Here is a 12,354-nt window from a genome sequence, read left to right as displayed (position 1 = left end):
CACGCACACGCACACACGCACACGCACACGCACGCACGCACGCACACGCACACGCACACGCACTTCACCTGAATTGTCGTTTTCTAATGCATGCGCCCTCTTCACGAAGTGGCTATCCGGAGGAGTTATTCTTTACGTTTTTTATGCTGATGTTGTAAGGTGCTTGAGTGTAAGGGGTGTTTTATTGTTTCTTGTTCTTACTGGTACAATTAATTTCTGCTCGGCCAGCTGAGGCTTAATGATGCCCATGAAGATGACTGTTTCGAGCCTTTGAAACCAGAGGGCGCCTTGTGACCAGAAAATAAAGGTTCTTACAAGTGGGCACAAAATTTCTTCTGTGTCGTTTCTTAAAAATGCTCTTATTAACGCCTTTCCACAGAGACGCTACTATCGACTTCGGGCAGTGCTTAACCTTCAAGACCCGCAGGCGCCTCGCAGAAATAGCGTAGTTGGAGGGAATCGGGCATGAAGCGTCGTTCGCTAAATGGAGAGCGTCAGCAGATCTCACGTGTTCTACTTGACGCCACCGTATAGCGTTGCTGCCGTCAGGAGTACTGGTCGAATTGAAAGCCGCTGACTCAAACGGAGTCAGTTGGGAACTCCCGCTTGAATTTATTGAATTCTTCCGTGGCTAATTACTACAACCCCAGGAAACTTGGCAGCACTTGTTTAGAGAGCAAATACTCTGTGCCGCGCAGGTGGGAAAAGCCCCCATCTGATGGCGCTGACGGCATCAATGCGTCGTCCTGGTTCAGCGAGCTGAAGGGCGGCTTCAGGGTGCGCTACAGCACCGTGGGTGACGTCCAGCTGCGCTTCCTGGGGCTCCTGAGTAGCGGCGCGTACCAGAACTTCACCTTGGTATGCAACAACGTGAACGCGTGGTACAGCCAACGGACCAAGGGATACGAGCACGCGATGCGCTTCCGGGGCCGCGACGAGGGGCTCATGACCTTCAAAGACAACAGTCCCACGGTGCCAGTTGATGACTGCCAGGTGCGAGAACTCGTTGGAATTTGTGTCACTTGCGTTGCCATGAGCCCGCTATTGACTAGCGATCGGCCCCACCTTTTAATTGCACTGAAGGCACTGAGAGCAGCAGAATGTGGGGAATCTTACGCTGATGAGTTGACCGATGGCACAGGTACGTCCACGACCACCTCGCGCATGCGGAATGGATCCAACAGAATACCGAGTGCCGCACTGGGTTGTGCATGCATTGGGTCGTAGCTAAGTTTATACGCTTTACACATTTAGTTCGAACTGCGCTGGAATGTCCTCTAGCACGAGACGTTTAAACAGAACTGCTGCTATAATCGAGTAACTGGATTAGATTTGTTCGGTTTGTAATACTGGATACCTCAGCAAGGTCCACCAGTAAACGAAGCAGGTCATAAGCGGAACGCGTAGTTGAAGGAAACAGTGGCTTGGATGTTTATCCTCCCTTGCTTCTTTTGTTGGTCGCACTCGCCGCTACATAAAGTGTAGTGCTCTCGTATGGTCTCCCAACATATGCTTCATGTACATATCTACATTCTCCCTGGGGCATTGTTGTGGTCTTGGAGCGAACAAATGTGCAACAAAGCAGAACCACAACTTAAAAATACAGTGCATAAGGTGATTACAGGGGCATAAAAATGCTCGATGTACACATTTAACAATCATGCTCCGCGTGAGCACACGGGCTGCCAGAGCGCGGCCACGAACATTTCACAAGCCGAGGAAACTACATTTTAGACAGGGCGTTCCACTTTATAATTGTTCGTAAAAAAATGACGCTTCAACTGTAGATGAGCGGCATGAATATTCTTGGATTTTCTTTCTGTTTTCATTTATATACGTACCTGTATACACGGGGGGAGAGGGGGGAGAAGTATCAAAGGTCGCTACTTCCTCACATGTGGTCTATTAAGAACGAACGGCTAGACACAGTGCATCTAAGTTTAATAGTGTCCCTTGACATAGAGCACTTTAAATGTGTAAAAACGATGTCACAGCCTTACGAGTTGGTCTCAAAGCACAAGAACAGATTTTGCATTGTCTCCAGTTTTTAACAGCAGAGCTGCTTAAACTTGAGCTTGGTCCGATGGCGTTCGCAAAAAAAAAAATGCGAAGAAAAAATACCAAGAGCACGTGAGCGTCCGCCTCGTGTGGTGCGCTCGGCGCCGTCCAGGCTTGCGTGTTTGCTTGCGCCACGTTAGGAGCTCCCGCCTTCATCGACGTCGCCTTCGGCGCAGCGGCACCGTGGCGCACCGGTAATTACAGGGTTACACCTCCCCCCACCCTTCCGTAGAGCCGGAGGCCGTTGTGTTGCCGCGGGGTCGTTGAGACGGGGAAGCCCTGAGTGGGTCGGAGGGAGGCTACGTAAGCGGGGCTTGATTCGGTCGGCGGCGACGACGTCTTGGCGGTCGTTGAAGTCGAGGGTGACAGTCTTGGGTTGTCGCTAGCCGTACGAGGAACGTGCATAAGCTTGCTCTTTCTGCTCCCTCTCCTCTGAGATCCGCTGTAAGTGTGGGAAGAAGCTAGGCCGACCCCCAGCTCTGAAGTTTATCCAGCCTTGCACCCCTTGTGCAAGCTGCGCGAATTTTTGTTTTCATTAGAACTTTGGCATTCTTGCTGCAGACCAAGCGAGCGTTCTCGAGTATTGAATATATGTTAAAATATGTATAATGTATTTCACGTCATCTGGGGATGTGTTAAAGTAAATTTTATAACGCTTAAGTCATGCACAGCTGTTAAGGCGATGTACTACCACGCTCACTATGACCTACGCTGCTCATTAGTATCCAGACGATTATATCGTCAAAACAATGACTACGGGCATATACGTTAGTATAAGGCTTGATTCATTAGGACGTTGTGCTCCTTATGCTCACTTGGCCTTTAACACCTGGTACCAGACAAAATTTGAACAAGGAGGGGAATACTAACGAGCGGTGTAGGTCATAGTGAGCGCGATAGCACTTCACATATTTGTTCCATGCATAGCCTCACAAGAGAAGAAAAAACGCCCACATATTATGCATAATTTTCTTTTTCAATTAGAACATTGTCTAGATGATAGTTTTTCATAATATTAATCTTATTTACAATGAAGTTACTGTAACTAAATTTTTTCGGAATTTAGGTTCATCTGCCATTCGCGGGGCCAAATAAAAATTCGGTCAAGGTTATATTTTAAAGAAGCATCCTCATCTTCCACTACCTCTTAAGTCATGCAATCACCTGCATGTAACCTAACATAAAATGTTATATTGAGACTGACGCCTACACTCGATAGTGCTTGTCTAAGGGAACCCGCCTCAATCAACCTGCAAACCCGCGATAACATGTATTCATTGACCAATTATGCGTTTATCTCTGAAATACCTAAGGAGAGTATTTTGTTCTGCCTTTTTAATTTTTGTATTTTCAATTCTTCCTGATCGGTTCCAAGGGTACCAAGATCCTACATTTGCACTATTATAACGATCGTATACGTTAACTTGAAGAATTATGCCCTTATTTTGAAAGTATGGGGTCATTCTTTTCGGGAGGTACTCACCAAAGAATGCGCATGGATACAACCGCCACTCTCAAGCCACAGCCGATTGGGTGACGGGCGTTTTGCAATTTGAGCGGCATCGCTGATTGATTGGGGAGTTTCACGCCCCAAAGCAGCACTTCGGCTGTGAGGCGTGCCTTAGTGGAGGGGTACGGATTAATTTTCACCACCTAGAAATATTCATAGGTCGGCGTACTCACTCGTGAGTACACTCATTTGTACTCAAACTCACGAGTGAGTACGATTATGAGTAAGTACAGACCTAGGTAGAGTACTCGTGAGTATATTACTCGAGTACAGTACTCATGAGTAGGAGTACTCATGTGTACAGTACTCATAATTAAGTGCTCATGAGTATGAGTACTCATGAGTGCACATTACTCATGAGTACAATACTCATGAGGAGTAATGTATTTGCGAGTGCTTGCACTCGTGAGTAGATGCACTCGTGAGTACAGTAGTGCCAACAAGTTTTGTTGACGAACTATAGTCCTGACGCACGTGTACGAGTCGCATACATTTAGCGGTGCCGCTGTGCCGTATAACTCTCAAGGATGGTAACATCAGACAACGAAAACTGCGCCTTTCTCCTCTCCCGGCCCCTGTTTGGCGGCGCTAGCGTTTTTCGGCGGTCGCTCGCTAACGGGTTGCGCGGTGAAAAGGGAAAAAACGACTGGGTGACGGCCGGGCGGGCAACGCGGCCGCAGCTGCTCTGCTCTTACGGCACGTGTTCATTGCCGCCGTTATTTTGGTTTACCAACACGTGGGCTGGAATAGCTCTGGGTGCTTCGTTGCGCTTGCTCCGTTCAAGTTGTTGTAGGGGAGAGGTGGTGGAGGCTGCTTACAATGCGTGCATTACGCGCACTGAAGTCGCTCTTTCTCGGTCTTCAGCAGTTTCGATAGACGCACGTTGCGCTGTGTAGACGTTTCGTGAGCCGAACCGCTCATTTAAACAGTCGCGACTGATTTACGTTATTCGCGTCAAATCAACTGCATGGTTGATGCCACCGAAACTGTCCGCACCATTCCGCTGTGCGCACTCAAGCAATCTTTGCTGATGTACGTGCGCCCATATGGTTTTATTAGGCTCCAGTTTTGAAACATACTCCTCAGATTCGCTAGGACTATGGTCTCGTGCAGTGCCATTTACAAGTGAACATATAGCACCACCGTGCAGGCGCGGCGGTGGAATTTTCCGCTCGAATGAAAATAAAACATCCTAAGTACACCTGGACACGTTTCTGGGTTGTGCATCGGTCAGCATAATGCCAGCTGAACGTGTGCGACGCCTTGTATCACCTCGCATTGTCGAAGAACTCTGGCACCTTGCCGCTGGAGGAGCGGTTTGCTTTCGAATGGCTTTGATCTGTCTCCTACGCGATGCCCCGCTTCTCGTTTATGCCACCGTGTAATGAGGAAGCTGATGACGACGGTGAATTCTGCTGGTTGTTCTTCCCCTGCCTTCATCTGCAGTATACTGGCGGGGCGACCACCCCTGGCTAGCAACTACTGCCGAGTTTACGCTCGCACTGTGGAACTGTGGAAGGCCTCGTGAAGGGGCTGTTTTTATATGATGAACGCCAACGCCAGACGCTGGGAACGTCTGGTAAAATATGTGGCTGCCACGTAACGACACCACCGCACTTTTCGATCGATCGCTCTCAGCTTCATCAGCGCTGCTCGAGGTAAGAGCTGTAGATTTCCAGTGTGCAACCAACGCACCAACGCGGCAAGTACAGTGAGGTCAGTGCAAGCTGTCATGACTCCGAAAAACGCGTCTGCGAACTTTGTCGTTGAGTACATAAAGCGCGACAGAGCAGTTGGACAGTGCTGTAATGGCAGCCAAGCACCTGCAGCCACTGGGTGTACTGCGGCCCTCGACTGCGAGCGATAGCCGCTCCACGACGCCCCCCCCCCCCCCCCCTCACACACATACACACACACGCATAGAAAAATGAGTGGTTAAAGTCAGACACGTGTGGGTTTTCCCCGGGGTTTTAACGGAAATAGGCGTAACGACGGGTTGTCTGCTGTTTTCTCCCTTTTTCGCGGCGGTAACTTCCTCTCCAGCTTCTCGCGCGCTCCACAGTTTTCGTCTTTGTGTTTTTATTTTTATTTTGGGGCCGGCGGAGGTGGCAAAGGAGACGATTTTGCAATGTTCGTTGTGTGCGGAACAGTGCCCGCAGCGTTTCTTTGATACTGGTTTTAAAGATAATAGTTTTTCTTGGGCTACTCAAGCGCGAAAATTTAGCCCTGTCGGTGTGTGTCTGTCTGTCTCTCTGTCTGTCTACCATAAAGATAATTTATTATTGCAACTTCATATCAAGTCTCACTGTAGACGGGAACTGCAAGGATCGCCGCCAGGTATATTTATGTACATAATATGCACTCTCTACAACTGGACAACTGTCTGTCCCGCGATTCAACCTCTCGGCCAAAAGTTCAAGAATTCTTCAACGAGAGCTTCATATAGGCAAAATATTCCCTAGCTACTAAATATGGTACCATTCTTCATATTTGTGAACATTGGTCAGCAAAAATAAACCATTAAGGTTATTTGAACCCCAAAATTATTACAAAAGTGATATTTGCACTGTTGCTTTACTGAAGAATAGGCGTGGGTGTGATTTTTGCGATCACAAAAAAAAAAAAAACGCGTTAAGACCAATATTTCAGCCACAAACAAAAAACTGGCGCAGCTTGCACTAGTAATGTAAGGTTGGAGAAACAGCAGAGCTGTCCCTTCTCCCTTCTTCGGAGACCCGGATGTTGCACCTCACATGCATTTTCGAACTTGCCGCAGAAACTTCTCCATGACTGGCAGGCCCGGACCATTTTGTCCGCAGCCATTCACAGCTCTCCCAAAGTGGAGCGTGTTGGCACACGCTAGCACCCGCGGCAACCGGCATCGCGAACTCGGCGTCAGTGCTCCCCACTTCAGGCGCGAACGCACGTGTACTGGCAAGTGGGATAGCACGCGAGAGATGACGCCCCGGACGCTGGGCAGAGTGTTCCTGAAGGTCGATCTGGCCGACATCGGGCGCTCCTCACGAGGCGCACGCTCACGTGTGCTTGTTTTCTTTTTAGGGGCGAAGCTCCTTAAGTCATGGGTCTGTCCATCCCTTGTGTCTCGTGGTACGTGACCGCCGCATGCTTTGGGAGATGTCGCAAAGTGGGCCGCGTTGCACGCGCAAGAACCGGCTGCAACCGGCAGCGCAAACTCGGCACCGGGAGCGGGAGCTTGTCTGTGTTCGCCAACGGAGGCGCGAGCGCACGTGCACTGCGAGGGGGAGATCACGCAAGAGATCACGCCACGAACGCAGGCAGTCGTTCTCGGAGATCGAACGAGACGCAAGGACCTTTGCTCGTTTCCTCTCGTCTTGTTCGGGCACAAGTTCGCCCTAAATAAAAGTTCTTTCTTTACCGTTGTGTCCCATCCTACGTGACAAATTGTGGTAGAGGTGCGGGGTAGTCCTCGATGGCGCGGGGTCTTTCACTAGGTCTGGGCCTGGGAGCAATGACTCCGAAAATAAAAGTTGATTTGCACAATGTACGCAGACAGTCTTACGTCTTTCTTAATGATGTAATGGGCGAACTTTCACGGGAGAGTTACGGTTACCGATGATCTCCCCCTCTCGAGCTTCGCCCCACTTATCATCATTCATTCCGTGGATATGGCGTGATTTTTTTTTGTATTTTTACGCGCTCTTCACGGGGCGCAATCCCACGCGTGAGCCTGGATGACGCCGGGCGCTCTTCACGAGAAGCACGATCACGTGCGCCTCGTGTGGAGCGTTACGTGGCTGCGGCTACAGAAGACAATCGTATTTCGATGACATTTCGATGAGCAGATTCGCAGCCAATTTTTGTGCTGATGAATTGCCTGCCTGTTGCCAATAAAGGGGCCCTGGAAGAGGTTTTGCCGATACATGGGTTTTCTCATTTTCAGGTAAATCACCTCCTTCGGTCAGTCAGTAAGAACTTTATTATACACCAGTCAAAGAGGGAGCGTTAGGTGCCCCCTCTCCCCATCAGTCGGCCGGTATCCCTTGGGACTTGGAGGCTTCTATAAGGCGAGACCAATAATATTGCGCTAGGCTTCGGAGGTTCGGCTGAGGGGCAGTGCCTCCCAGGATTCCACGTTTCTGTGCGGCTTGTTGTACGAAGGATAAGTACACATTAGGTGGACGAGGTCCGCTCGACCCTTGCAAGTTGGATCGAAAACTTTGGGATGCCACTTGGGAAGACTGGGATACTATATAGAAATGGGTTTGGGAAAACTCCCGTCTGCAACCGTCTGCAGTAAATCTCTTCTTTTCTACTTAGCTGCGGATCCGCAGGAGGTAGTGTCTTTCTCTAGAGTCCCAAATATTGCGTGATTTCGATGTAGCCACTTTTGGAAAAGAGGTTCGGCATGCATAACTTCAATTTAATTTGCAGGTTACGGCGGACGCAAGTAATTTTTGACTTTCGGTTGCGTCGGGCGTAACTCAAAACAGGTTAAAATACAGTCGGAGGCAACTTTAATTTCAAAAATCGCACGCCGTGGTCCGAGTCACCCGAGTCGAAACTGGGTTAGTTATTCCGGGAAGGGGCTAAATGGGAAAATACGAAACGGGAAGGGCGTTTTGTACCGGGTTGAAGCGGCAGGGAACAAACGAGAAGGTTCAAACGGGAACGGGTTCAAATGGGAACAGGCGAAATGGGAAAGGGCGAAAAGGGAAGGTCCTTTTGCGCCGGGTTGAAACGGGAGGGAACAAGCGAGAAGGATGAAATGGGAATGGGTTCAAACGGGAAATTCTCGTTTCGGGGCATGCGCGTTACCTTAATTTTCTCCCTGGTCGACTTTCGTATGTCGCATGTATCTTTGGCTAGTTCACCGGTCTGGTATCCCAGACGTTCGAGCATTTTTCGACCCTTCCTACTGCCCAACAGTAAACGGCTGTTGCGACGCGTTTGCAGCCTCTCTGAGTTCATCCAAACTAAGAATCTTGGCCGTTGACGTGTTCGGGGCAAGACCTAGGCACACATTTGGTTCCCTTTATTATTATTATGTCCAACTTATTCTCGGATTTTGTGAACCTCATGTAGGGGGCTACGGAAAAGACCTTGCTGATTCCGAAGGTCTGAAACAGTCTGAGGAGGTTGGGCTCCTTCATCCCCCTATGTTTGTTTGGGATGCGTTTCATCATCCTGCAAATATGTGCCACCGCATTTTCTAGTCGACGTATATTCCCCGTGTTTCTGCCGGTGCCCTGGACATAAAGCCCCAGTACTCTGATCTTCTCCCTCCGGGAGATTTGCCGTCCTCCTACTTTGAGCCTTATGTTGTGGCTGTTCCTGCTCTTTTTTTTTTAATTGCGAAAGTTTTCTCTGGTAGCTTTCCGCTTTTAATCGGGAACGAGGAACAGTGCCTCGGATTTTTTGGCCGAGCACCTGAGTCTCAAAGGTTCTAGCAGAGTCCTTCAATGCCTTTCTGGTCGTGAAACTTCACCATCACGCTATGGGAGAGCTTCGTTCACTGCCGCGCCGCGGCGCTGGTGTTGAACGGAGGGCAGCCGGGGGCGTGGTCAGAGCGCGTTTGGCAGGGAGTAAGATAAAACAGACGCTCGCCGCCTTATCAGCAGTGCGCTTTCGCTTTACGTGTCGTGGGCTGCTCAAATGGACTTATCATTTCGTGAGTGGCGAAAAAATTTGGTGCGAACGGGCATGCTGCTACTGCGTTCCTGTCTGCCGGTGTGGCTACAGAGCAGCGGCGGCCGCCTGATGCCCTCCGATCTGCGGTGGCGCCCCTCGCGGTAGCCTTTGTCCCCGTACGAAACTTGGCCGGGAGTTTCATGACCAGAGAAGCATTGAAGAACTCTGGTTCTAGGTAGTTTTGAATTTCATTCATGGCTTGCTGTAGTATGTCTTCAATGTGCCCGTCACTACCACGGTTTATCCACAGAGTAAGATCGTCCGTGTAGATGGTGTATCTCAGGTCTTCTATCTTATCGAGCCTCTCGGATTGTCCTATCATGGCTACATTAAACAATTTGGGAGACAGGACCGACCCTTGCGGCGTGCCCCAGTTACCTAGTTCGATGTTTCTGAGGGACGCACCCCCTATATCTATGTTAGCCGTACGATGTGAAAGGAAATCCCTGACATAGTTGTGCCGCGAACCATGTATGGGTTTGTTTATTTATTGTTTGTTTTTACTGCCGGGCCACGCCCGGCTGTGTTATCTGCGTTCCAAACGAAGCGCGTCTTACATTCTTTACTTTTATGCCGCACGGGCTATCACATTCAGATAAGCAGACTGTTTCGCCCTAACGTCACTAGCCCAGAATAATCTTCTGTGATCTACAATGTTCTGGATGTGAATCGACGGTTCCAGAAACAGTTGCGCCGAAAGATAAAAGCATGCCGAGCAGACGCCGCGGCATTCCATTCGGCGACACTCGCCTGTGCAAGTCACTTTGTTGACCGCTGCTTCGCCACCTGTATTCTTTTGAGTTGTTAGGGGAGCACAAGTTCGCTCCAATAAACTTGTTTCTCCTTCAAGACAACTGTGTCGCCCTTGGCATCGTGACATCTGGTGGAGGTGCTGGGTACTAAGCCTTTACGCTATCTATGACAACTGGAAGCCGCCAAGCCAGTCCAACCAGAGAAAGCCGCCGACTGCAAGGATTGCTACCCGAATTCGGTCTTCTGCCAGAAGGGCCCAAGAGAAGGAATGGTGCAACCAACACCATGGTGAAAGAAACAACGTCGCCAATCGTCCTGCAGCAGCCCCGAGAACCGCCATCGTTCCGGGGAGCGCCCGCTGAAAACCCCGAAGAATGGTTGGAGAAGCTGGAGCGCGTCCGCATCTTCAACCGGTGGGACGACGAAGAAACTTTCCGGCATGTCTTCTTTTACTGAGAAGATGCTGCTCGAACTTGGTTCGAGAACCATGAGAGCTCTTTGACCGACTGGACTTAATTCAAAAGGGAGTTCCTTAAGACCTTCCCTACCGTGGCGAGAAAAGAGCGAGCTGCGCTTTTGCTTGAAACTCGAACGCAGCACCCAAACGAAGGGGTCGTGATCTTCGTTGAGATGAAGCGACTTTTTCGCCGTGTGAACCCTGAAATGACCAAAGAAAAGAAGCTCAGATTTCTAATGCGAGCAGTGAAGCAAGAGCTTTTTGCTTGTCTAGTCCGTAACCCGCCGAAGACGGTGGCGGTATTCGCGTCTGAGGCGGCCGCGATGGAGAAGACGCTAGAAATTCGAACGAGGCAGTACGACCGCCCTGTCAACGCACTGTTCGCTCCAATAAACTTGTTTCTCCTGCAAGACAACTGCGCCGTCCTTGGCTTCGTGACATCTGGTGTAGGTGCTGGGTACATGCACCCTAAGCCCTCGTCAAGCCGAGAAGCAAGCCCGACTCGTGTTAGCCACCGACAGCAAGGTCTCCAGCCAGAGACGCACCCGGAACTCGACGAAGGCAGCGTCCGACGTTCAGCTGTCCATCGACGGCTTTCAAGTAGTCGCCCTCATAGACACGGGAGCCGACTACTCAGTCATGAGTGCGTCTAAGCTAAGAAAGTTATGACCAGATGGGACGGTCCGCACATTCGCACAGCAGGAGGCCACCTCGTGACGCCAAGTGGAACGTGCACATCGCGCGTCACCATAGACGGCACAACGTACCCTGCGGCGTTCGTCATTTTGCCTAACTGCTCCCGCGACGTAATTCCTGGAATGGACTTTTTGACGGACAACGGTGCAATAATTGATCTACAGACCAAGTCCATAACTTTTTCCACCGATCACTCCATGACGCCGGAACCGAACCCCGAACACCGTGCTGCTTTAAGGATCGCCGATGATCATGTCACACTGCCACCCCGCGCAAGCTTGATGATCACCGTCTACTGTGAAGATGCTGTTCCTGACGTCGACCGTATCGTAGAGCGTGACCAAAAGGTTGCTCCTCGACCGCGGTGTCTCCGTTGCAAGAGGCATTGCGAGTTTTACGCAACGCCAATCCCAAGTTTTGGTCACTAATTTCAGCGAGGAATACCAGCATTTAAACAGGGGCGCTGCAATTGCGTTCCTCGAAGAAACGCAAGAAGCAAGTGACGTGATCGTGGTTGCCGACTTTGAACGCGCACCCGAAGATACCTTCAAGCTTCCGAATCCCTTCGACGTGAATCCGGCGTTACCGCAAGAAGAACAGAAGAAATTATTGGATTTGCTGCATCACTACAGAGAGTGTTTTTCGTCGAACTCAAAACTACGTCAGACACCTCTAGCGAAGCACCGAATAATAACCGAAGATGGAGCCCGACCTACCCGACAGTCACCGTACCGCGTCTCTTCACACTAGCGGGAAGCCATCCGGACTCAAGTCGACGACATGCTCAGCGACGACATTATACAACCATCGAAAAGCCCCTGGGCTGCGCCGGTCGTACTCGTGAAGAAAAAAGACGGCACATTAAGGTTCTGCGTTGACTACCGGCGACTGAACAAAATCACCAAAAAGGACGTGTACCCCCTCCCCCGAATCGACGACGCCCTCGACCACCTCTGCCAGGCGAAGTACTTCTCATCGATGGATCTGAAGACCGGCTACTGGCAAATTGAAGTGGACGAGAGAGACCGAGAGAAGACTGCATTTAACCCCGGACGGCCTATACGAGTTCAAGGTGATGCCGTTCGGGTTGTGCACGGCGCCAGCAACGTTTCAACGAGTCATGGACACGTTGCTAGCTGGCCTGAAGTAGTACACCTGCCTCGTATACCGCGACGATGTTGTGGTATTCTCCCGAACTTTCGACAAACAC

At 50.3% G+C, this 12,354-nt stretch overlaps 1 protein-coding gene across 1 annotated transcript in view; it reads left to right on the top strand.

Moving 5' to 3' along the window:
• Positions 1 to 12,354, top strand: part of LOC144158586 (uncharacterized) — a 184,425-nt gene that overhangs the window by 146,699 nt on the left and 25,372 nt on the right. Inside the window, exon 61 of the mRNA XM_077689573.1 lies at positions 699 to 993. Coding sequence (XP_077545699.1) covers positions 699 to 993 — 295 coding nt within the window. The remainder of the gene's footprint in view (positions 1 to 698; positions 994 to 12,354) is intronic.

The sequence above is a fragment of the Haemaphysalis longicornis genome, unplaced genomic scaffold (assembly GCF_048455015.1).
Source record: "Haemaphysalis longicornis isolate Haplotype H1 unplaced genomic scaffold, Haemaphysalis longicornis Haplotype H1 scaffold_1, whole genome shotgun sequence".
In the NCBI taxonomy this organism is placed as follows: Eukaryota; Metazoa; Arthropoda; class Arachnida; order Ixodida; family Ixodidae; genus Haemaphysalis; species Haemaphysalis longicornis.
Note: the sequence above shows the minus strand (reverse complement) of the source record. Positions and strands in the feature narration are given on the sequence as shown.